At 44.5% G+C, this 26,901-nt stretch overlaps 1 protein-coding gene across 1 annotated transcript in view; it reads right to left on the bottom strand.

Moving 5' to 3' along the window:
- The window catches only part of LOC146075899 (uncharacterized), a 91,826-nt gene that overhangs the window by 35,365 nt on the left and 29,560 nt on the right, over positions 1-26,901 (bottom strand). The window contains exon 2 of the mRNA XM_083185584.1: positions 23,242-24,058. Within this exon, the coding sequence (XP_083041710.1) occupies positions 23,242-23,878 (637 nt within the window). The 5' untranslated portion in view covers positions 23,879-24,058. The remainder of the gene's footprint in view (positions 1-23,241; positions 24,059-26,901) is intronic.

The raw sequence follows: 26,901 nt of genomic DNA, 5'->3' as shown, positions 1-26,901 counted from the left end.
GCGACACTGATCTTGCCATGCTGGGGTGTCCAGGAGCCCGCGATCAATCGCCTCTTCCTCTGCCACCACGAAGAACTCCTCCAGACACTCCAATTGTTCCCACACACTCAACTGTGCACCAAAATGGAGGATCCATGCCCGATAATCAGCAAATGCATTTGTAGGATCTCCCTGATCGTGAAGGATCTGCTGAAGGATTTCCCCGCGAGTGCAGGATTGGATGGGTATACCTCGCAGCTGACATTCTGCTATCAGCTCCTCCATACTCATTTCTTCAAGGGCAGTTAGGGGCCCCCCTGACAACGACCCTTCTCTTGCGGTAACAATTAATTCTGTGGCAGACCCCTCGGTTGTCTGCCCAGATTGCAGTAGCCCCCTTCTAGACCTTTCCTCTGGTTCTATCTGGGGCATCAATTTATTCTGGACTTGTCCTTCAGCCTCAGAATATTGTCCTCTTTGTAGCATCTGGGTAACTGTAGCAATCACTTCCTCTGTAAATTCTACAAACTCTGGCTCCCCCAGCAGATTCCACGAGGTGGCCTCACCTTTACAGTGCAGGAATGCATCCCCCAGGTAACACAACTTGTCCTGTATGCTGGATACTCTCCACCCGCTGATCATCTGCTGAGCTTCTTCCCAGTACTTCCAGATATACTGCATTTTTCTGACAATAAATAACAGATCCGGCTTCCCAGCCTGCCGATACACTGAAGAACCTCCATCCCTGAGCTCCTCTGCTACAGGGGTCTTGAGGCATCGATTTTCTTTCCTTGGAAACATTTTCCCTTTCACAGGACTGACACCTGCTCACTTGCTGAACATCACCTTATTGCATTTTCCATTTCCTTACATATGGTCTGATCCTCTGTCCTCTGTGCTTTCTGTGCTCGATGGTTGGTGTCTGAATGATCCCACTGTCGCTGCCGCCAAATGTGAGGGTACGAGTTCCTCAATCACTCAGACACCGAGCAGATGAAACCAAAATACGGTTTATTTTTATCACAGCACACGAAAGTAGATGAAGACAGGAAAAAGAGGCAAATGTAGCATATAAACGTTATCGGGTAGCAGGCCCAAACAGACAGTCCTTGTATAGTCACAGTCCCAGATCAGTTCCACAGGGCAAACTATCACTTATCCACACAGCTGTAATAGCAGAAAAGTCCACACGATACCTAGACAGAGCATAACCTCTTAGTCCAGGACAGTCCATCAAAATCTCCTCCTGGCTAGTCTGCAAGTCATTTTAAAAACTTCTCAAATTCCCACGGTGATCGCATCATCTGTGGGGTTGCCCAAGTTCCTGATTGGTGGATTCAAGCATAAGGTATATCCCACCTTCAATCCACAGTTGTCCAACTGCTGCTTTCAACCCCTGCTGGGTCGGTTCCAGTAAGTCTGGAAGTGGCCAGGGATATGCAGAGCAAGATACAATACAACACAGGATTACGTTATGGGCTGATCACCCCCTGTGGTGCCGGGTTCCACTAAGTCTGGTATTGACACAAAGGAGCTGAAGGTAGAGACACAATCATAGTCTGATTACATTATGTCCTGATTACCCCCTGTGAACATTTCCTGTTGGTAGCAGGGGAATTGGATCACCCCCTGTGAAGATTGTCCCTCAGCTAACACCCTCCTGTGATAGCAGGAACAAAAGTATGGTAATGGGACATAACCTTTTGGTGAATTATTTCCTGGGTATTTCCTGGCAGACCATATTAGGGCAAGAGCGATCTGATCTGGAAATACACACAGATTTGGGGGATAGAAACATCTATGGAGAATAAGAGGGTACCGACGGACTAAAATAGTACATTAATTACTACACCTAATAAAATATAGTAATTACAGATTTACAGTGAGCCTGATAACCTCACACCTGCCCCTTCTGTTCTATATATAAATATGTATATATAATGTATCTCTCTATAGCTGTCATAGGGGATTGGCCGTATACCACTACCAGGTCAGGTACCTGCTCCTTCTGTTCTGTATATAACTATGTATATATAATGTATCTCTATAGCTGTCATAGGGGATTGGCCGTATACCACTACCAGGTCAGGTACCTGCCCCTTCTGTTCTATATATAAATATGTATATATAATGTATCTCTATAGCTGTCATAGGGGATTGGCCGTATACCACTACCAGGTCAGGTACCTGCCCCTTCTGGTCTATATATAAATATGTATATATAATGTATCTCTCTATAGCTGCCATAGGGGATTGGCCGTATACCACTACCAGGTCAGGTACCTGCCCCTTCTGTTCTATATATAAATATGTATATATAATGTATCTCTATAGCTGTCATAGGGGATTGGCCGTATACCACTACCAGGTCAGGTACCTGCCCCTTCTGGTCTATATATAAATATGTATATATAATGTATCTCTCTATAGCTGTCATAGGGGATTGGCCGTATACCACTACCAGGTCAGGTACCTGCCCCTTCTGTACTATATATAAATATGTATATATAATGTATCTCTCTATAGCTGCCATAGGGGATTGGCCGTATACCACTACCAGGCCAGGTACATGCCCCTTCTGTTCTATATATAAATATGTATATATAATGTATCTCTATAGCTGTCATAGGGGATTGGCCGTATACCACTACCAGGTCAGGTAACTGCCCCTTCTGTTCTATATATAAATATGTATATATAATGTATCTCTATAGCTGTCATAGGGGACTGGCCGTATACCGCTACCAGGTCAGGTACCTGCCCCTTTTGTTCTATATATAAATATGTATATATAATGTATCTCTATAACTGTCATAGGGGATTGGCCGTATACCACTACCAGGTCGGATACCTGCCCCTTCTGTTCTATATATAAATATGTAAATATAATGTATCTCTATCTATAGCTGTCATAAGGGATTGGCCGTATACCACTACCAGGTCAGGTATCTGCCCCTTCTGTTCTATATATAAATATGTATATATAATGTATCTCTATAGCTGTCATAGGGGATTGGCCGTATACCACTACCAGGTCAGGTAACGGCCCCTTCTGTTCTATATATAAATATGTATATATAATGTATCTCTCTATAGCTGTCATAGGGGATTGGCCGTATACCACTACCAGGTCAGGTACCTGCCCCTTCTGTTCTATATATAAATATGTATATATAATGTATCTCTATAGCTGTCATAGGGGATTGGCCGTATACCACTACTAGGTCAGGTACCTGCCCCTTCTGTTCTATATATAAATATGTATATATAATGTATCTCTCTCTATAGCTGTCATAGGGGATTGGCCGTATACCACTACCAGGTCAGGTACCTGCCCCTTCTGTTCTATATATAAATATGTATATATAATGTATCTCTATAGCTGTCATAGGGGATTGGCCGTATACCACTACCAGGTCAGGTACCTGCCCCTTCTGTTCTATATATATAAATATGTATATATAATGTATCTCTATAGCTGTCATAGGGGATTGGCCGTATACCACTACCAGGTCAGGTACTTGCCCCTTCTGTTCTATATATAAATATGTATATATAACAGGGCTCGACAAATTTCTTTAAAATCTAGGAGCCAGGATGAAAATGTAGGAGCCAGACAAACCAATAATAGAGACAGTGCGCGCCAAAGCCACGCCCCCAAAAATGTACACATGCTATTATGCCCATTACATATACCACACGCCGTAATGTCCATTACATCAAACATCGTAATGCTCATTACATATAATACAACATGCCGTAATTACAGATTATGCCACAAAATTTCCTCTTACCTAGATGATTGTTGCTATGGGTTTCATGCTTGATGCCAGGGGTTAACATGCTCATTGCCAATGGTGTTAATATGCTCTTCCAGGGGTTAATATGCTCTGCTACAATGTGGTTACCATGGCCTGCCAGGGGTTAACATGCACTTCCAGGGGTAAATGTTTGTTGCTATGGGGTTACCATGGTGCATTAGGTGCAGGGTTACCTAGCAAATTGCCGCACTGAGGGGGTAGACAGAGACAGAGGTATAGAGCTAAGGGACAGGGGAGCAGATTTAAAATAGCTTGCCTCCGCACTTACATTTAGCAGGTGCCACTCACCGACTGCCGGGGACGCTGCTGCTTCCTGCTACTGATTGCACAGAGCTATAGGGCAGGGGAGAGGGATTGAAATAGACGGCCACCGCACACAGTAACTTTGACTTGCATTTAGCAGGAACACAGCTGCAGGAGGGTGGCTGGAGCCGCGCTGCTGCTTCCTGCTACTGAGAACGTGCAGAGCTGTAAGGCAGGGGAGCGGGTTTCAAATAGCCGGCCACCACACACAGTAACTGTGACTTACATTTAGGAGGACGATGGCTGCAAAAGAGCGACTGGAGCTGGGCTGACATCCGCTGCTTCTTGCAGCAGAGGACAGAGCTGAACGCCGCTCAGCTTTCCGGGGGTAAGAGGCGGAGAGGGTCCGGTTCTCCGAGATATTCTGTGGGAGGGGGGGGTTCATACTGATGCAGGAGAGCGGAAGTAGCCGTACGGACATCCACTCTGCTGAGGACGGAGATGCAGGGGGCAGGGATCTCCTCTATATGCTGAGACACTCCGCGGTTACTTATGTGGTAGGCAGGGGCTGGGTGGGACACACTGCCGCCAGTCGCCAGACAGGAAAATCTGGTCGCCGTGGCGACCTGGCTCCCGGTGTTTGTCGAGCCCTGATATATAATGTATCTCTATAGCTGTCATAGGGGATTGGCCGTATACCACTACCAGGTCAGGTACCTGCCCCTTCTGTTCTATATATAAATATGTATATATAATGTATCTCTATAGCTGTCATAGGGGATTGGTCGTATACCACTACCAGGTCAGGTACCTGCCCCTTCTGTTCTATATATAAATATGTATATATAATGTATCTCTATAGCTGTCATAGGGGATTGGCCGTATACCACTACCAGGTCAGGTACCTGCCCCTTCTGTTCTATATATATAAATATGTATATATAATGTATCTCTATAGCTGTCATAGGGGATTGGCCGTATACCACTACCAGGTCAGGTACTTGCCCCTTCTGTTCTATATATAAATATGTATATATAATGTATCTCTATAGCTGTCATAGGGGATTGGCCGTATACCCCTACCAGGTCAGGTACCTGCCCCTTCTGTTCTATATATAAATATGTATATATAATGTATCTCTCTATAGCTGTCATAGGGGATTGGCCGTATACCACTACCAGGTCAGGTACCTGCCCCTTCTGTTCTATATATATAAATATGTATATATAATGTATCTCTATAGCTGGCATAGGGGAATGGCCGTATACCACTATCAGGTCAGGTACCTGCCCCTTCTGTACTATATATAAATATGTATATATAATGTATCTCTCTATAGCTGTCATAGGGGATTGGCCGTATACCACTACCAGGTCAGGTACCTGCCCCTTCTGTTCTATATATAAATATGTATATATAATGTATCTCTCTATAGCTGTCATAGGGGATTGGCCGTATACCACTACCAGGTCAGGTACCTGCCCCTTCTGTTCTATATATATAAATATGTATATATAATGTATCTCTATAGCTGGCATAGGGGAATGGCCGTATACCACTATCAGGTCAGGTACCTGCCCCTTCTGTACTATATATAAATATGTATATATAATGTATCTCTCTATAGCTGTCATAGGGGATTGGCCGTATACCACTACCAGGTCAGGTACCTGCCCCTTCTGTTCTATATATATAAATATGTATATATAATGTATCTCTATAGCTGGCATAAGGGAATGGCCGTATACCACTATCAGGTCAGGTACCTGCCCCTTCTGTTCTATATATATATATAAATATGTATATATAATGTATCTCTATAGCTGGCATAGGGGACTGGCACTCTGTACAAATGACCCAGCCGCCGGGGCTGCCTTCCTACAGTGTATACACCACAGACCTGGCACCCAGAGACCTGAATACAGGAAGAGGCCGCACTGCACGGACCTGTGTAACCAGCAAGTGTAGTCATCAGGGCAATAACAATGTTACACCATGAGGGGTCAGCGTCACGTTACCAGGGCAGTAGCCATTTCCCTCAGGATCTAAGGCAGTTCCCATACAGATTGCACTGTATGGGAACTGCCTTGGTGAGTGCAGGGTGCAGAGGTCACACAGGAAATACAATAATACACAGATTATATACCTCAGCCTGTGATCTGTGTATTCGGAATGGAGTCCGACCAGCTCCGTCTGCAGACACCAGGGGGACTTCCTGGTCACGTGACACCACCTCTCTGACGTCATCCTGTAGTTCTGGAGTCATCTCTGTACTACAACTACGGGTGCCCAGATGTTCCAAACCTGTAATAACATGACAGAGCACAGCAAGCCATAAACCAGTGTAGCAGCATTACAGATAGGACAAAAGCTAAATGTTCTAACTAGTGCAATGTGACACATAATACTTCTACAGACACAAGGAGTTTTCAATAAATAAAATCTTTATATATATATTTACTATTAAATTATGAATATATAGTAGGCTGGAGTGTATAATGAGCCGCAATGTAAATCTTGAACCTTTATAGTAACAAATAGCCTGTTTATAATATAACTGTGGGTAAGAGCTTAAAGATACCATTATAAAGAGAACATTACAAAAAGACATTCCAAGCAATTTTTTCAGTAAGCCTTCCAGGACATTGGTTCCCAAACTGTGCCCTGGGGTGCCTTGGGACACTTGCAGGGGTACCCTGGATTGAGGATCCAGGACCAATTCAAATTATTTATGGTCAATGTAATAGGCAAAACCAGTGCAGGCAACTGCCAATCATATGGACACACAGAAGTGATCCTGTCCCTCGCCATATAACTGACCTATGTTGCCATGGTGATGGTTTGCACTGTCACACTCAGTTGTTGGATTGGCCGTGTAATGAGTGACATCACTTTACTGAACTCCCTGCCGGTGCGTGGCCCTGCTGGGATCGGCATCTGCACTTATGGGATATATAAGGTGGGAGGATCATTGCTGTTTGGTGCCTGATGAAAAATATGTGATTTGTACTGAAATGTCACCAAGAATAAACCTGATTACTTTTTAAATACATTGGAGTGATGTGCTTCAGCATCTCGTGTCTATTCTCTGCACGGGCACCAACACAGTAACCGTCTAAGTGGCCGGACACCCCCTGCAAGTCTATATTGGTTGGTGGTGTCCTTTTGTATATATACAAGCTCATCAAGTGCTTTTGTCCAGTTTGGTGTGTGCTATACCCCTGGTTTACTACAGCTGTTTTAAGGATTACCATACCTACAATCAGCAGATGGATACAGAGGCTGAGTCCGAAATGTTGACTTAGCAAAAGACTGTCTGCGCCTCAGGTTTATTAGATGGAAAAAAAGGCGACAGTGAAAATGTTAGGGTACCCATATAAAGTGCGCAATGTTGTGCTGAACTGTCGGGCATTCCTAAACAGAATGCTGAGCAATTTGGACAGCACTGGAAAATAACAGATTTATAAACCCACGTTTACTATAATGCTGTCAAATTGTAGCAAACAGGTAGTGAAAAATTGGTGAAGATATATCTGAACCAGTGCTGTCTACATACCCTCCAACATGACCCATTCCATTATGTACAAAATGCTCTATTCCTGGACTTCCTGCCAGTGGCAGTTGCAGAGGTGAGGCTGCAGCACAGTCCAATATTCAAAAAGGGGAGCCACACCTACTGCGACCTCAAACATAACTGTCCTGGACACACTGGCAGTTGGTGTGACCCCCCCTCTTTCAATTTTGGACTGTGCTGGAATCCACCCTCTGTAAATGCCACTGGCAGGGAAGTCCAAGAACAGAGCATTTTGTACCTAATGGAATGGGTCATGTTTGAGGGTATGTGTCTATTGTAATGTATAGAAATGGCAGGGATAAAATGTACCCTTGTATAGATAGCACTGCGGTCCACCAGCCCTCCAACGCAACTGAATCAAGCTGACCAGGGGGAGGGGGCATGGACCCCTTCCCGCAACTGAAACCTGTAACCGATCGGGTTCCCCCAATTGTACCCCCAACACCCCCCCCCCCCGACGCCAGGCCTTGGATCTCGCACCCCCTCTTCTGGGATGCCTCCGTCACCAACTTGGTCTCTGTCACTCTGCATGTGGAACTGTGACCTTGAACTGGTTTTGATCAAAGTGCAATCTCACACTTCCTGCTGCAAATATGGGTGGGTGGGTGGCGGTAGTGTGTGTGGGGGGGGGGGGGGTTGGGAGGGACAGGGATGGGGTTGAGTTATTGAGACAGGATATGGAATGTGCAAAGGGTGCTCCCAGCAGAAGCAAAAACCTGAAAAACCTCCCCGGGTCCGTGGCTTATCCTGGCCCTTTTTTAAGACAGAAAAAAACAGGAATCCCCTTCCGACCCCCAAAATCAACGTTGGCAAGAAGAAATCCCCAGGAGACCCTCTTTACAGGATGGGTGTTAGTTAGGCATCGATTCCTTTGCCTGATGGTATATATATTTTTTGTAGCTTGTTGATTGCCACCTGCCGATGCTCTTAATTGCCCTGTCTAAGCACCCTGCTTCGAATGCCATAGTGGCTGCTCCAATTCTAAAAGAGTGCTACCTTATTCCTTTTCCTGACTGCCACTTGCTACCACACAGCACTTTTGACGCAAGGTTTTGAAATGATAAATGATGAGCGGGGACGCATCTGCGTGCACTAAGGACCCAGTTCTGTGCGCCAAATGCTATTTTTCACACCATTTGCATTCTGCGCCATGAGCTTGTACAGCATTGGCTCCATAATGGGCCATCTAGTGTCTGATTCTTTTGGGCTTACCTGACCCACCCTTTCCTCATTCTGCTGATGATGAAGCTATTGTTATGTCGTCTTCCCCTGCCACTTTGGCAGAGAAGGAAATGCCTGTTAGCGCTGCCCTGTAGCGTCTTCATGTTGCTGGCGATAATGAATTTCTGGCCAGCTTGCTCCCACCGTCTTGACAATCTGACATTAATGAGGTGGACAAGTTAACCCTTGCAGGTTTGCTTGCTGTGCCACCTCTCTTAAAGCTCGCCATTTTCCACTTGAGAGGGCATCGGCTATGGTGTTATCTACCCCCAGCACATGCTTGACATGGAAATTAAAGGTATGCTGCAGGCCCCTTAAGACCAGTTGATAGCTGGTGGGGAGGAGGCACTTTGCTTGTTGACTGACAACCATCCCCAGGCTGTCGCACCAAAAGTTCTCTCTCTGTTGGCTAACCTGCTACCCCATGATTTACTAATACTATTATAGGGGACAGCTCCAGTAGCGGTCCCACCTCTTGCCTACATGTCGGATACCTCATACCTCCTCCATGCTGGCCTTATTTCTTTCTTTCCTGGGGCCCCCTGAAAGGCCATGCTATTGTCGCCCCTAAGCTGTGCCATCTTATCTTCCCCCTTTTATACCCCTACGCAATGTGCCCGGTCTGACTTCGTCTATCCCCACCCTATCCCTATTCTGCTACTTGTATGCTCTCTCAATGACCTGATCTTTTGGCAAGCACTTTGTGCGCTAACACATCTCCGGCTGATCTGCAGCTTCTCCGTGCCGCTGTCACTAATGCTTTCCTTGCTAGCGAATGTAAGGCTCTTGCTACGTTATGCACATACTAACACAATGTAGGAGGAAATGTATGGGCCGTTGGAACCTGGTTATACCATTCTGTTGTCACCACACTAGAACTCATTCCTGTCAAGGAAGAGTACTTTTGCATACTACGCTTTCGGAATTGCCGTAGCTCGGCGTCCATCCAGGTCATCTGCCTGTCCTCCTCCTCCAATCCTTAGGCATCTGCATGTGGAAGAAGGGTTGCACTGCGAGGTGACATAAAGCATGTTAGGTCACACTGAGTGTAAATACGTTGCACCATGCAGCCTCCCAAACCTAAGTGATAATCCTAAAATGCCACCTTCCCTGCATTCTCCTTTTTCCATTTCCTACCCTGCCTCTATCTGATACAAGTGACTGAATAGCTACCCCCATGGAATTTGTAACATCCCATTAAGGCCCTTGGCATTAGACATTTCACTAAGCTTGTGCAGTAAATAGTGCATTAAATTTGTTCTAAATGATCTGCAGGAAGAAGCGTTTAGTGAAACACGTGTTGATAGACAGACAATAGGCTATTGTTTACAGATGTCAATAATGTTATTAAAACTGTTATTTGAATTGCTAAAATGTCAGCTAATTAGAACCAAAGAATAAGGCAGCGGTACTAGCATGCAGGGATATAGTCCTATACTGCAAAGAGCATGTAACCCTGTCAATTGAAAAACGGAGAGTAACTATCTGTAAATATAGAAAGACAGAGGCACTACTATAGAGGTTATAAGATACGAGTGATATTCTGCAAAATGACCACTAGAGGTCAGCAGAGTCACAACAGTGAATAAAAGGAACCAAACTCTGTGAACTTTGATAACACACTGAAAGGCAGCATTCTGAAATATAGAATGCTGAATCCTTGAAAACATATCTTCTATACCACCGTGACAATACCCCAGCTATTAAAATAAATCAATATTACTGACAGTAATAAAATCTAAATAATATTACTGATCCAGATATCGCAGCAAAAACACAGCTGCAAACATATACAAATAATAGCGATAAGAGGGATTGTCAAACACACTGACAGTTTAAAGTGTGTAGGAATATACCTATATTGAATCACAGAAAAAAACACTAATAAACCTATGTGGATGGGAGATCTCATAATATAACCTCATCAAATACCTATATAGGACTTATAGAGGCACTGTAAATTGCACAGAGGGATACAACACCCATAAAAGTGCTCTAGAAAATAGAAAACAAAAAGTAATTATTCCTTTTAACTAGGCCACAGTCAATATAGTACAAGTAAGGAAAGAATACACTGTACCTAAAAGTGTTACAAAAATAAAAAGTAACAAAACACAAACAGCAGTTTAAAATAAAAACCCTTTATTAAGATCAAAAGAAGAATACAATATATCTTTTGGGCAGACTGCCAACAAATCTGAAACAATGTATTACTAACCAAATACACTTAATCTAGAAATCAAAGGGGAACAATAGATACATTGTGCATATTAGTAACTCTAGGTACAGTGTCACATCCTAATCTGAAGCTGCAGTAAAAAAAGACACTGGGAGGTATTCAATGTGAATACCGGCGACGTGCAGCGAATCCTGTTTAGGATTCGCTGCACATTCGCCACTGCTCGCTGCGTTCCGGAGCCTCGCCGGCTCACTGCCCCTGACTGGCGAATTTGCGCTCCTGCGGCGGACGGTGACAGGCAGGGAGATGGAAGTCTCCCTGCCTGCCCCAGAATGTTTGTGGGGGGGAGGTGGGCTCCCCGGGTGCCAGGCAGCACAGGCTGCCCCCCGGGGGTGCCAGCAGGGGACCGGGTATATTCACTACACCCGATCATGCATATGTAATGATCGGGTGAAGTGAATATATGAATATCTAATGAGCGGCTCGGCTCCGGCCCCCTGCTGGCTGGTATGTGTAAAAATATATATATATATATTTTTTTTTTATTTAATATATATTCATGTGCTTACAGCACATGAATAAAAATAGCATGCCCCTCCTCAGAATAAAATTCCTGATTTTTTTACACCAATTGTAAAAAACAAAACACTTTATTTTAAAAGTTCACCTTCCACTTCACCATAAAAAGATAGCGATTGCTACTCAGTGAATCATGGCGAAAAAAACCTTGAAATGTATTCGCCATCTGGTCATTGAATAGGGTGATTCACCGTTTTAGTCAGAAATTCGCCTTACAGCACAAAATCGCCATAAAAACCTGGCGAATCAGCCTCATTGAATACCGCCCACTGAACAATAGGCCTAGTCTCTCTTTTTAAAATCCAAATACACACCTCTATCTTTTCCAAGGTGCATCAAAAGCACTTCATGTTATGTTTGTAAGTGTGTTTCTGAAACAATTTTAACCTCTTAAACATTTTCACTAAAACAAGGAGGGATATTACCTACAAACTTATTTGCTGAACGAATGCAGAGTAAATCTCTCCCTTATTTTTTAATAAATCAATGAAGTCTAAAACTTTTTTCAATTATTTTTTCTCTTTTTGGAATGCATCCATAGTGCAAATCTCTTTTCTTTCCTTTCTGAGCTGAAATGTGACAGGGAGAGGCAGGGTGTGACAGAAAGAGGCAGAGAGAGACAGGGAGAGGCAGGATGTGACAGGAAGAGGCAGGATGTGAAAGGAAGAGGCAGAGAGAGGCAGGGTGTGACAGGAAGAGGCAGATAGAGACAGGGAGAGGCAGGGTGTCACAGGAAGAGGCAGAGAGAGAGACAGGGAGAGGCAGGGTATGACAGGAAGAGGCAGAGAGAGACATGGGGAGGCAGGGTGTGACAGGAAGAGGCAGAGAGAGACAGGGAGAGGCAGGGTGTGACAGGAAGAGGCAGAGAGAGACAGGGAGAGGCAGGATGTGACAGGAAGAGGCAGAGAGAGACAGGAAGAGGCAGGGTGTGACAGAAAGAGGCAGAGAGAGACAGAGAGAGGCAGGGTGTGACAGGAAGAGGCAGAGAGAGAAAGGGAGAGGCAGGGTGCGACAGGAAGAGGCAGAGAGAGACAGGGAGAGGCAGGGTGCGACAGGAAGAGGCAGAGAGAGACAGGGAGAGGCAGGGTGCGACAGGAAGAGGCAGGGTGCGACAGGAAGAGGCAGGGTGCGACAGGAAGAGGCAGGGTGCGACAGGAAGAGGCAGAGAGAGACAGGGAGAGGCAGGGTGCGACAGGAAGAGGCAGAGAGAGACAGGGAGAGGCAGGGAGAGGCAGGGTGCGACAGGAAGAGGCAGAGAGAGACAGGGAGAGGCAGGGTGCGACAGGAAGAGGCAGAGAGAGACAGGGAGAGGCAGGGTGCGACAGGAAGAGGCAGAGAGAGACAGGGAGAGGCAGGGTGTGACAGGAAGAGGCAGAGAGAGACAGGGAGAGGCAGGGTGTGACAGGAAGAGGCAAAGAGAGACAGGGAGAGGCAGGGTGTGACAGGAAGAGGCAGAGAGAGAGAGACAGGGAGAGGCAGGGTGTGACAGGAAGAGGCAGAGAGAGAGACAGGGTGTGACAGGAAGAGGCAGAGAGAGACAGGAAGAGGCAGGGTGTGACAGAAAGAGGCAGAGAAAGACAGGGAGAGGCAGGGTGTGACAGGAAGAGGCAGAGAGAGAGACAGGGAGAGGCAGGATGTGACAGGAAGAGGCAGAGAGAGACAGGGAGAGGCAGGGTGTGACAGGAAGAGGCAGAGAGAGACAGGGAGAGGCAGGGTGTGACAGGAAGAGGCAGAGAGAGACAGGGAGAGGAAGGGTGTGACAGGAAGAGGCAGGGTGTGACAGGAAGAGGCAGATAGAGACAGGGAGAGGCAGGGTGTGACAGGAAGAGGCAGAGAGACAGGGAGAGGCAGGGTGTGACAGGAAGAGGCAGAGAGAGACAGGAAGAGGCAGGGTGTGACAGAAAGAGGCAGAGAGAGACAGGGAGAGGCAGGGTGTGACAGGAAGAGGCAGACAGAGACAGGGAGAGGCAGGGTGTGACAAGGAGAGGCAGAGAGAGACAGGGAGAGGCAGGGTGTGACAGGAAGAGGCAGAGAGAGAGACAGGGAGAGGCAGGGTGAGACAGGGAGAGGCAGGGTGTGACAGGAAGAGGCAGAGAGAGACAGGAAGAGGCAGGGTGTGACAAAGAGGCAGAGAGACACAGGGAGAGGCAGGGTGTGACAGGAAGAGGCAGAGAGAGAGACAGGGAGAGGCAGGGTGTGACAAGGAGAGGCAGAGAGAGACATGGAGAGGCAGGGTGTAACAGGGAGAGGGTGACAGGAGCAGCAGTGGGCCCCACTGCTCCTGTTGTGCCAATGGTGGTTGCCCCTCTGAGGACAGATGTTCTTGTATTGCACAACAACTTGTTTTTGAATTTCTCGATTCATTTTTAATATCCCGAGATTAATTCCCTTTAGCCAGACTTGCTGCGCACTATCTATCCTCCCATTATCAATATACAATGTGACGTAGCATGGAGGTGGTCATAGTGATCATGGGAGGATAGATAGAAACTAGGGGGTAATTCAGACCTGCTCACTAGGCTGCGGTCATTCGGTGCCTAGAGAGCAGGTTAACACCGACCCGCTGAACACACTCCTCTGCCGCACAAACCCCTTTGCTATGCTGCGACAGAAGAACATCCCAGGGAGAAAGCGCCTCCAAGTCCACTTGTCAGAGCACTCCTGTCTATATCAGGACTCATGTAAATAAACCACTCGTCACAAAGAAAATAGAAACGGTCTCCCTAGAATACATATTGTGGTCATACAAGCTAACTTTTTTCAAGAAGTTTTTATTGACAGGTAATTAAAAAATATATTAGTTGCAGAAGACAAAGTGGGTGCACTTCAGAGTAACATTATTAATACCATATACAAATAACATTCAGCAGTTTATTTGATTAACATAATACCAGCGGAGAGTCAACATAGCCAATATCGACTATGAAATATAGCACACATGAACGACTTCCATCAAGAAATAATCACCTGAAATATGATGTTCAAAAGAGAGCTCCTGAAGGAAGTACCTCCAGATTGTACCAAGATGTGAGATGAAAATAGTTTTTTAAATCCAGAATCCCCCTGATCGTGGCCACACAAAGAATGATTGAGGAAATGATCAGAGGGTTTACTCAATTGTTCAGTGTGGCCAAGATCAGGGGTGCTTGGGGTCTGCTGCTGCACCTCTGCCACTGGAAAAGAGAGGCCAGCAGTGGGCAGGAGAATTGAAATGAATAAGGAAGCTGCTGATTGTCTAAGAGCTCTCAGCCAATCGGCTGCCACCCTATTCATTTGAAATCTCCTGCCTGCAGTTGGCCTCTCTCTTTCTGTCTGCCAGCGTGTGGAGGTGCGGCTGCGGGCGGAGCGGCAGACCCCCAAACACCCCTGATCATGGCCACACTATAAAAGGACAGAAAACACCTTAAATAAGTGTATTACATGTGTAATGTAGTAAAATCTCACTGACTACAGCTTTGGAAAAGGGAGACCAAGGTTTGATTTGATACAAAACACTGTTCTAAAGTTTGTACAGTAAATACCCCTTTCCCTGTTATCCAATCTGAAGTAATTCTTTAGTTAGCCACTAATGCGTATGAGTGAAGCTATGTTAGGCCCAGACCACCAAGTTCTTTAGTCTGTTGAAGTTTTAACAGGGATAACCGTGGGTTTTTCCCTGCCCAAATTAACTAGGACAATTGTTTGTTTAGTTGTTGCTCTCTTTGGTGGAATAATCGGCAACATCTGTAGGACATACAAAATGCATGGAAAACATACCACAGGATAGAGATGGCAATGACCGATATAAGATAGCAGCAAATTAGCCCATTATGGAGATCAAAACATTTCCCCCGAAAGAGCATCATTACTCACATCATTCAATTTTGTAGGGTGGTCAGGATGCCGAAATAAGTAAAACAATTATCCATAACTCACCGAAATGGGAAGGATGTCCCCAGTTTTTGTCTCAATATGTTTTTGTGAGTTAAATTTCAATGTGATGAAACCAGCAGGAATCATGAACTGTAAATGTCCATTCTATGTGTATATGTGGAAACATTTAAGAAAATAAAATTTTATAACAAAAAAAACTCACCGAAATGGGAAGATGTCCCCAGTTTTTGTCTCCATTGAGAAAGGTAAAGCCTCAGTCTTATGGGCCCTACACACACAGCGATATTCAGCCACTTTCTGAGTGATTTTACATCATTTTACTAAGTCGCTCAGAAAGTGGCTGAATAATGCTGTGTGTGTAAACCACACGGCAATATGGATGTGCAGCCCCGCGGGTCCCCAATGTATAGCAGCCCTGCTTGTAAATTCAAAGTGGTCGCTCAGAAGGCCCTGCACATTTCTGCTGTGTGGTGGCCTTCTGAGCGATCACGGAAGCCACCCAGCCACCTCAGTCGTCCATTACCTGGAAACCCTGGCCGCCTGGACACAGCCACCTCAACTGTCCATTACCTGGATACCCTGGCTGCCTGGACACAGCCACCTCAGCTGTCCATTACCTGGATACCCTGGCTGCCCGGACACAGCCACCTCAGCTGTCCATTACCTGGAAACCCTAGCCACCCTGCTCTCACTGCCGTCCCACAGCAGCAGCAGCAGGAAGCTGTTTGACAACTTCACCTGCTGCTCTGACCAGTGGGAACTTCCTGTCTGCTGTCGCGCAGTGTATCTCAGACAGGCAGGCAGGAGAGAGTAAAAAAACCTGCGGGAGTCTTGAGGAGAGTCCACCCGGCGTTCCAGTGACTGGGTCACTCTGTATAAATGAAATGGGAGGGCTGATTGGCAGCAATCAGTAGTGTGTGGTGGTACCCTGTTTCCCTGATAATAAGACCTACCCCAATAATAAGCCCTACCCTTATTTCTGGGCAACGGTCCAAAAACAGCCCTGCCCTGAAAATAAGCCCTAATTAAATCCCCAATTTGCCCAATCCCTGTGCTAAACTTCCAGCTCCGCCCCCCTCGCATGAAATGTATGCTGTTGCTACGGTAGCAGCCCTGGTACCGCTGAAGCCTCTGCTGGCATCAGCGGTCCCAGGGATCCCTTGCGCATGTGACATCACTGCACACCTCAAGGACTGAGTGTCGTCAGTTCACAGGCGGGAGCGGAGTGACTGAGCGGCGGCGGAGGAAAGGCTGAGTGGCTGAAAAATGCAGAAGGAAAGGAAAGTGGCAGTTGTGCTTAAAGTATAAGGTGATTGAGGGGCATGATGTGGCTAAAAGAAAGACTGAGGAGCTAAAATAAGCCCTACCCCAAAAATAAGCCCTATGGTGTTTTTGGACTGAAAAAAAAAATAAATATAGCACCAATGTTTATATGTGAATTTGAATACTTTTTTTTATTCCACTGAAATCACTTAAACACTTTCTGTGAGAGATTTTAAATCTCCCATGCTGAATCTCCCGTTATGTATCTCTGACACAGATCTCTCTGTATGTGGCTCATTATCTGAGAGTGACATCTCCCATGCTGAGTGTCCCGTTATGTATCTCTGACACAGATCTCTCTGTATGTGGCTCATTACCTGAGAGTGAAATCTCCCATGCTGAGTCTCCCATTATGTATGTCTGACACAAATCTCTCTGTATGTGGCTCATTATCTGAGAGAGTGACATCTCCCATGCTGAATCTCCCATTATGAATCTCGGACACAGATCTCTCTGTATGTGGCTCATTATCTGAGAGAGGGACATCTCCCATGCTGAATCTCCCATTATGTATCTCTGACACAGATCTCTCTGTATGTGACTCATTATCTGAGAGAGGGACATCTCCCATGCTGAGTCTCCCGTTATGTATCTCTGACACAGATCTCTCTGTATGTGGCTCATTATCTGAGAGAGTGACATATCCCATGCTGAATCTCCCATTATGAATCGCGGACACAGATCTCTCTGTATGTGACTCATTATCTGAGAGAGGGACATCTCCCATGCTGAGTGTCCCGTTATGTATCTCTGACACAAATCACTCTGTATGTGACTCATTATCTGAGAGAGTGACATCTCCCATGCTGAATCTCCCGTTATGTATCTCTGACACAAATCTCTCTGTATGTGGCTCATTATCTGAGAGTGAAATCTCCCATGCTGAGTCTCCTGTTATGTATCTCTGACACAGATCTCTCTGTATGTGGCTCATTATCTGAGAGAGTGACATCTCCCATGCTGAATCTCCCGTTATGTATCTCCGACACAAATCTCTCTGTATGTGGCTCATTATCTGAGAGTGACATCTCCCGTGCTGAATCTCCCGTTATGTATCTCTGACACAAATCTCTCTGTATGTGACTCATTATCTGAGAGAGTGACATCTCCCATGCTGAATCTCCCGTTATGTATCTCTGACACAAATCTCTCTGTATGTGACTCATTATCTGAGAGAGTGACATCTCCCATGCTGAATCTCCCGTTATGTATCTCTGACACAGATCTCTCTGTATGTGGCTCATTATCTGAGAGAGTGACATCTCCCATGCTGAATCTCCCGTTATGTATCTCTGACACAGATCTCTCTGTATGTGACTCATTATCTGAGAGAGGGACATCTCCCATGCTGAGTGTCCCGTTATGTATCTCTGACACAGATCTCTCTGTATGTGGCTCATTATCTGAGAGAGTGACATCTCCCATGCTGAATCTCCCATTATGAATCTCGGACACAGATCTCTCTGTATGTGGCTCATTATCTGAGAGAGTGACATCTCCCATGCTGAATCTCCCGTTATGTATCTCTGACACAGATCTCTCTGTATGTGGCTCATTATCTGAGAGAGTGACATCTCCCATGCTGAATCTCCCATTATGAATCTCGGACACAGATCTCTCTGTATGTGGCTCATTATCTGAGAGAGTGACATCTCCCATGCTGAATCTCCCATTATGAATCTCGGACACAGATCTCTCTGTATGTGACTCATTATCTGAGAGAGTGACATCTCCCCTGCTGAATCTCCCGTTATGAATCTCTCTGTATGTGGCTCATTATCTGAGAGTGACATCTCCCATGCTGAGTATCCCATTATGTATCTCTGACACAGATCTCTCTGTATGTGGCTCATTATTTGAGAGTGACATCTCCCGTTATGTATCTCTGACAAAGATCTCTGTATGTGGCGCATTATCTGAGAGAGTGAAATCTCCCGTTATGTATCTCTGACAAAGATCTCTGTATGTGGCTCATTATCTGAGAGTGAAATCTCCCATGCTGAATCTCTGACACAAATCTCTCTGTATGTGGCTCATTATCTGAGAGATTGAAATCTGAAATCTCCCATGCTGAATCTCCCGTTATGTAACTCTGGCACAAATCTCTCTGTATGTGGGCACATTATCTGAGAGAGTGAAATCTCCCATGCTGAATCTCCCATTATGAATCTCTGGCACAAATCTCTCTGTATGTGGCTCATTATCGGAGAGAGTGACATCTCCCATGCTGAATCTCCCATTATGAATCTCTGGCACAAATCTCTCTGTATGTGGCTCATTATCGGAGAGAGTGACATCTCCCATGCTGAATCTCCGGTTATGTATCTCTGACACAGATCTCTCTGTATGTGGCTCATTATTTGAGAGTGACATCTCCCATGCTGAATCTCCTATTATGAATCTCTGGCACAAATCTCTCTGTATGCGGCTCATTATCTGAGAGATTGAAATCTAAAATCTCCCATGCTGAATCTCCGTTATGTATCTCTGACACAAATCTCTCTGTAAGTGGCTCATCATCGGAGAGAGTGACATCTCCCATACTGAATCTCCAGTTATGTATCTCTGACACAGATCTCTCTGTATGTGACTCCTTATTTGAGAGAGTGACATCTCCCATGCTGAATCTCCCATTATGTATCTCTGACAAAGATCTCTGTATGTGGCGCATTATCTGAGAGAGTGAAATCTCCCGTGCTGAATCTCCCGTTATGAATCTCTGGCACAAATCTCTCTGTATGTAGGGCCCTTTAGAAGAATTCATATTAAAACTTGATATCATTTCAAACTTATTTATTTCAAATAGTAATTGGGGTATCGCTTCTTTAGGGTTGTGAAAATAAAGAAAATAAATTTGCAAATGCCAACTTTACTTCCAAATTAGCTATTTATTTATTATTTATTTACAGTTTGTTATATAGCGCAGGGATTGTGCTTTACAATAGTAGACAGTAATAAAACAAACTGGGTAACAACAGACAGACTTGGAGGTAAGAGGGCCCTGCTGCAAGCTTACAATCTATAGGGATATAGGAGGGAAACACAAGGACAGGCACCAGTAATAGCATAGCAGTCCCACCAACTTGCAAGTCCAGAAGGGAAGCTATATAATAGCAAAGTGTCTCAGAGGGTTATGCGTGTAGAACTTAAACGCAAATCTTGTGCAGTGCGGAGTGGTCGAGATGGGAGATATTTTGTGATAAGTGAAGAGATATAAGCTGGTGCAGTACGGTTAATAGCTTTATATGCGAGTAGAAGTGTTTTATATTGAATACGGTAAGATACAGGCAACCAATGGAGGGACTGGCAGAGCGGATCAGCAGACGATGAGCATCTTGCTAGGAAGATGAGCCTAGCAGCAGCATTTAAAATGGATTGCAGTGGAGAGAGTCTGTTCTTGGGAAGACCAGTTAGGAGACTATTGCAATAATCAATGCGGGATATAATGAGTGCATGGATAAGAGATTTAGTAGTGTCTTGTGAGAGATACGGTCATATTTTAGATGTTTTTTTTAGATGCATGTAACATGATTTGGAGACAGATTGAATGTGGGGAAGAAAGGACAATTCAAATTCGAGGATGACACCTAAGCAACGAGCTTGTGGGGTAGGGTAGATTGTCGAGTTGTCAACAGCGATGGAGATATCAGGATGGTAACTGTTCGGGAATATAAGTAATTCCGTTTTGGAAATATTGATTTTGAGTTGGCGAGAAGACATCCAAGATGAGATGGCAGAGAGACATTCAGAGACTCGGCCCAAAACCACTGGTGACAACTCTGGGGTTGATAGATAGATTTGAGTATAATCAGCATACAAATGATACTGAAATCCGAAAGAGCTGATTAGTTTGCCATTAAAAGGAAGTATAGATTGAGAAATGCCTTGCGGAACTCCGACTGACAGAGGTAGTGAAGAGGAAGTAGAGTCAGAGAAGCGAACACTGAAAGAGCGATCAGATAATTAAGATGAGAACCAGGAAAGGGCTGTATCATTAAGACCTAGGGAGTGTTGTGTTTGTAAAAGAACAGTGTGATCCACAGTGTCAAACGCAGCAGAAAGATCTAGTAGAATAAGTAGTGAGCAATGGCCTAGCAATTACCAGATCATTCACCACTTTAATCAGTGCTGTCTCAGTGTAGTGTTGAGAGCAAAAGCCTGACTGAAGTGGGTCTGAGGGTTAAGTTTGTGAGGTGAGAGTAGACAAGTCTCTCCAGTAGCTTGGAGAGGCATGGGAACTGAGAGATAGGACGATAGTTAGAGAGAGAGAGTTAGGGTCAGAATTGTGTTTTTTTCAGAATGGGAGTAATCACTGCATGTTTGAGCAGAGAAGTAAAAGTACCAGTAGCCAGAGAGAGATTGCAGATTTTATTTAAGGTTGGAATAAGCACAGGAGATAGATTTGTAATGACTTGTGCAGGTATAGGATCAAGAGGAGAGGTAGTAGAGTAGGAGGATAAGAAGAGTGCGGATATTTCCTTTTCATTTATAGGCTCAAATAAAGAAAAAGTACTAGAGGGTTCAGATGGGGAAGAAAGAGGGTTAGAGGTTGTGGAAGAGCATACCATTTAATCTCGGATGTTATCAATCTTGTCCTTAAAGTAGGACGCACGTTCTTGTGCACTGATGGTAGCTGGTGAGGGGAGGAGGGGGAGGGTACAGAAGAGACTTAAATATGTTAAAAAGTCTCTATTTTCATAACTTGCCATTTATGTTCCTTCGGAAAATATCTAAGGGGGTCAATCAAAGCTAAAACAAATAAAAGCCATGAAAGGGGGCAACCTTGGCTCATACCTGTGAATAAATTGATGGAATAAGCATGAAAGGACTTTATACAAAGATAATGCCTGACGGGTTTGATATAGCGCATGAAAAATATGGATTTTGGGGCCAAAGCCTTGACGCTGGAGTAGTCAATGGAGATGGGACCACACAACTATCGGACGCTTTATCTGTGTCACCACTAAGGACTATATTACTAGTTTCACAACTTTGATGCATTTTGATCATGGCAGCAAGAAGCGTTCTAAAGTTATTTACACAGTGATCATGTATAACAAATCCCATTTGAGCAGGATACAAGCTAACTTACTAATGAAACACGTGCAGCATTCAGGCTCTGAGAGGGACTGCTCGCGTGATAAATAATTATTGTAAAAAGAAACAGGTTTCTACACAATTATATTACTATGACCACCAGCTAATAGCCAGAGTAACTGCCATGTAGAGTACAGACAGCAGCTAGGGCTGGGATTTACTCTATAAGCTATATGGAGCCATGGTGACTGCAGTACAACCCACAGCTGCTGGAGGGTCCATGATGGAGAAACCATAGGGCGAACACTGATCAAGGGGGCCCCACAGATGCTCAACTGGGTTCAAAGACAGGAATTAGAGGTCTGGGGAAGTACTTAGAAGTCTTGGACATGATCATCCAACATCTGTCAGACATTTCTAGCTGTGTGATATCACATTATCTTGCTGAAAGATCCCCCCCCCTGTATATATGGATGTATGTGATCTGCAAGGATGGGTTCATACAAAAAAAAAAAAAAAAAATCGGTCCACATGGATGACTGGGCCCAGAGGATGCCATGAAAATATTCCCGATCAGCAGAGGTCCAATTCCAATACTGCTGAGCAAACTGAACGCCAATGCACCTTCGTTCACATTGGTGCATAGACCATCTGTTTGGAGCCCCATACGCAGCATTGCTCACGTAATAGTCTTGTAGCCCCCAGGTTCATTGTATTGTGAGATGCTCCTCTGTAGTGTGTCAGCCCTCACGCATCTTCCTAGCCAACGTTCACCTTTCAGATCAATGCTCGTGGTGGTTATCAGTTTCCAAGTCAGTTATTCACAATGTTCCCATTTGTCCAGTCACAATACACATTCACCACAGCATTACGCATTCTGCGTTTCAGAAGTAGTCACCATTGTCCTGAAAGCCGATAATCCTCTCTGTTTGCACATCAGATAAATTGTCCATTTAAACAGAAGTGCAAAGAGTGAAATGTGTGCAGGTGGCCTATTGCACACCTTATATACCCACCAAGCCAGTGCATGACACGTGATGTACTTCATGGGCTACGTGCTGCCGTCATATGTAGGAGGTGGTCATAATTATGTGACTCATCTGTGTACTTTCTCTCATTTGTGAATCAATGTGTAACAAGCTGAAGCCTATGGGAAATGCATTTTCTGGATTAAGTACATTTAAACGGCTTTTCTTTGTGTGACTCCTCTGATGTTGGACAAGATCTGACTTCAGGGAAAAACATTTATTGCATTCAGTTCATTTATATGGCTTCTCTCCTGTGTGACTCCTCTGATGACGGACAAGATGTGACTTCAGGGAAAAACATTTGCTGCATTCAGAACATTTATGTGGTTTCTCTCCTGTGTGACTCCTCTGATGTCGGACAAGAACTGACTTATGGGGAAAACATTTGCTGCATTCAGAACATTTATATGGTTTCTCTCCTGTGTGAGTCCTCTGATGTCGGACAAGAACTGACTTCCAGGAAAAACATTTGCTGCATTCAGAACATTTATAAGGTTTCTCTTCCATGTGACTCATCTGATGTTGGACAAGATTTGAATTCGTAGAAAAACCTTTGCTGCATTCAGAACATTTATATGGTTTCTCTCCTGTGTGACTCCTCTGATGTCGGACAAGATGTGACAACTGGGAAAAACAATTGCTGCATTCAGAACATTTATATGGCTTCTCTCCTGTGTGACTCCTCTGATGTTGGACAAGCTGTGATCTAGAGGAAAAACATTTGCTGCATTCTGAACATTTATATGGTTTCTCTCCTGTGTGACTCCTCTGATGTACAACAAGATTTGTCATTCCCATAAAACATTTCCTGCATTCAGAACATTTATATGGTTTCTCTCCAGTGTGACTCCTCTGATGACTGACAATCTGTGACTTCTGGGAAAAACATTTGCTGCATTCAGGACATGTAAATGGTTTCTCCCCTGTGTGACTCCTCTGGTGTCTGAGAAGGTTTGATTTATATGTAAAGCCTTTGTCACACTCAGAGCACACATGTGGTTTCTCTCCTACGAGACTCATTATGTACGAGATGAGAAACAAATTAGTTGTTGAAGGTTTCTTCTATCCAAAAAATAAAGTGGCTTTGGTTAATCCTCCAGGTGTAAGAAGAAATGATGACTTTAGTTGGCTGAATCAGAGAACAAAGTCCCCCTGAGCAGAATTTGGACTTAAAATATTAGAAGATGTTGTGCAATCCTCCTGTAAGACAGTTAAAATGTAAAAGTATAAAGATTACCATAGTTCAACTTTTATGTAATGTTTTATAGTGTAAGAACAATACATATTTCTATATACAACAAATATTAGTCGCTGACTAGTGTTTTTATATTTTAGTATGTTGCCAAATTGCTGGGACTCTGCAATATATTTTAAAAGTCTCTGTGCTGTAATGATGTAATAAGACAAGACTGATAGTCTATTGAATAAATGTGAATACATATTAAAGAAACTTTTTTAAATGAAATAAATGAGAAATAATGAATATATACATCCTAAATGTATCAATATACTGCTTCACTGATCACTTCTTCCCATGCTAGAGTACAGGACTTTGCCCGTGCTGCACCCCTTCAGTGGAAAGCACTCTCTTGCTCCATTAGACTCTCTCCGACCTTGCAAAGCTTCAAAAGGGCACTGAAAACTCACCTATTCACCAAAGCGTACCCTTCCACTGCATAAACTAGCTGGTTCTCTGACCCCTTGCCTGTTTACATCCTGCTATCTAGCCACCACCCACTTGCTTGCACCTCTTGTAATCTGTCTGTCTCCCCTTCCTACTAGATTGTAAGCTCCTCCGAGCAGAACCCTCTTCCCTCCTGTTGTCAAAGCCCACTTCTCATTACATTTCACTCACAGCTCTCCTATACTCCAACACCCAGTGACCATCTTCGTCTGCATACTCATCTCCATCATTGGCATCAAGCCTCTAGTTGTATGTTGATTGAGTCCTCACTACTTATATTTAAGCTGTAATGTGTATTGAACTGTGGCACTCTTTATTTGTACTCTATTTTTGTTATTTATTCAATGTTAAGCCAAGTTTTTGTCTCCCTGTATTGTTCCTTTGTACGGCGCTGCGAAACACTTGTGGTGCCTTATAAATAAAATTATAATAAAATTATAATAATATAACGTCATATATAAATACATTAAAATTCTAATATATAAGAGGTGACTCAGATGAAATCTCATCTAAAGTCTTTAAAAAATTATTAAAAAGTTCTGGTAAAGTCAGAATATAGAAGACTCATCCATTTCCAATCTACGGTATATAATGGTACTTTCATTTAATAAGTGATATTCCCGTGGAAACCATCTCTGGCTGCGATCAAAGAAGAATTCACTGTAAGTACAGTACAAGTGATTTGCTACGTCTCCTGTAATGGAGATGAGATCCGCATAGGTTACACCTCGGAGTGAGTACACCGCTGCCATCCGGCAATAATCCACATACAGTGTGTGCGGCTGAGGGACGTCTGCCCACCAAGTGTACACCAAATTTCATGTAATTATATGTGCTGAGCCATGGACAGAGCCGGCGCTACCCACTCAGCAGCTCCTGCAAAGCAGGGAGGCGCCATGCTGAAAAGGCGCTGTCTCCCTCCCTGCTCTGCTAAAGCTGCCTCAGCCCTCACTGTCTCTGCCTCTTGCACGCCGCCCACAGCGCCTGTCTGACAGCGGGCGGTGGCAGTATAAAAAGCTGCACCCTGTACCGCGAGTGCACACAGTCTGCACACCGCCCGCAGTGCCTGTCTGACATCTGGCCACAGTATGGAGAGGCTGAGCAGCTCCCTGTGCATACACTGTCCTCCTCCTGGGACCTGCCCCCCTCTTCCTCAAGGACACTTGCGTTGTCTGTGAATGCCTGGATGACATGTCCGGATACGCCCCCTACCCATTGCTCCCTGCGCCTGTCAGCTATCAGATAGAAGAGGAGGGACTGCACAAGAGTTAAACAGCAAAAGAACAGTTAATCTTTTATTGTACATGTTTATAAAAAAATTTTTTAATAATTGTAGTTTTTTTTATATTACTTTAGTCACTTTTTAAATAATGGGCTGGGTTATGTGCCTAAAGGTGGCCATACACGCTGCAATAGCAGCGTGTGATGCGATATGCGCTCCTGTGGGCATCACACTGTACAAACAGGATTCTCGCAGCGTGTATGGGCACCTTTAGTGCCTGCAACATTTTGCGGACACAGCACTGAGATGGTGTATGCATACATGTACATGCACCCGAGATCCTCCATAGGATTGCATGTTGCATAAGCTCCCACAATCGGGCTGCAGCTTGTTGCAATGGCAATGTGAAAGGGCGCAAAATTTATGGTTTGCAGGAGGGCGCCGGACACCCTAGCACCGGCCCTGGATATACCTAATACCTGGGACCATTGGAGTGCCTTGAGGACCACATCTGAGATCATCTGTCATATCCCCTGACAATAGTTCAATAAATTGTTAAAGTGAATCCCGATGGTTTAATGAGCATTAGGTCAGGAATACACTACACTACGTCTACCCAGCATGACCTATTTAGCAACGTGACCTGGCATTGGCAAGTGAATACACATTTGCTGAAGCAAATGTGTATTCACACATTTCGGGGGGAATGCTGCATTCAGCATCGCTAAGAACATTCCCCAATAGAGATGCATGTACAGATGATGGGGGATGTTACTGGAGATCCCGGCTTTAGGGCTTAAACTGTTTCTCCTTTCATGCGTAGCAATACCAAAACTTCATACATCATGTGTTACAAATACCTACTACTTTTGGGCTATAGATACATTTTCATGGCTAATATAATACATTGTCTAGAAAATGTTGAAAGGTTGCAATAAAATAAATAATTACGTTGTGGGGAATTGCTTGTCTTGAATATATATAAATCAATAAAACATAACTATTAATATAAAAGTAAAAAGGGGGAGTAGTGTTCCCCTAATTGGCGCTGATGTTAAATAGCCTTCCAATGCAGCACTTCTCTTCTCAGGGCTATACCTATTGCCTAAACAATTTTAGAATAAAGAAGGTGCGAGG

The sequence above is a fragment of the Crinia signifera genome, chromosome 4 (genome assembly GCF_055691185.1).
Source record: "Crinia signifera chromosome 4, ASM5569118v1, whole genome shotgun sequence".
Classification (NCBI taxonomy): Eukaryota; Metazoa; Chordata; class Amphibia; order Anura; family Myobatrachidae; genus Crinia; species Crinia signifera.
Note: the sequence above shows the minus strand (reverse complement) of the source record. Positions and strands in the feature narration are given on the sequence as shown.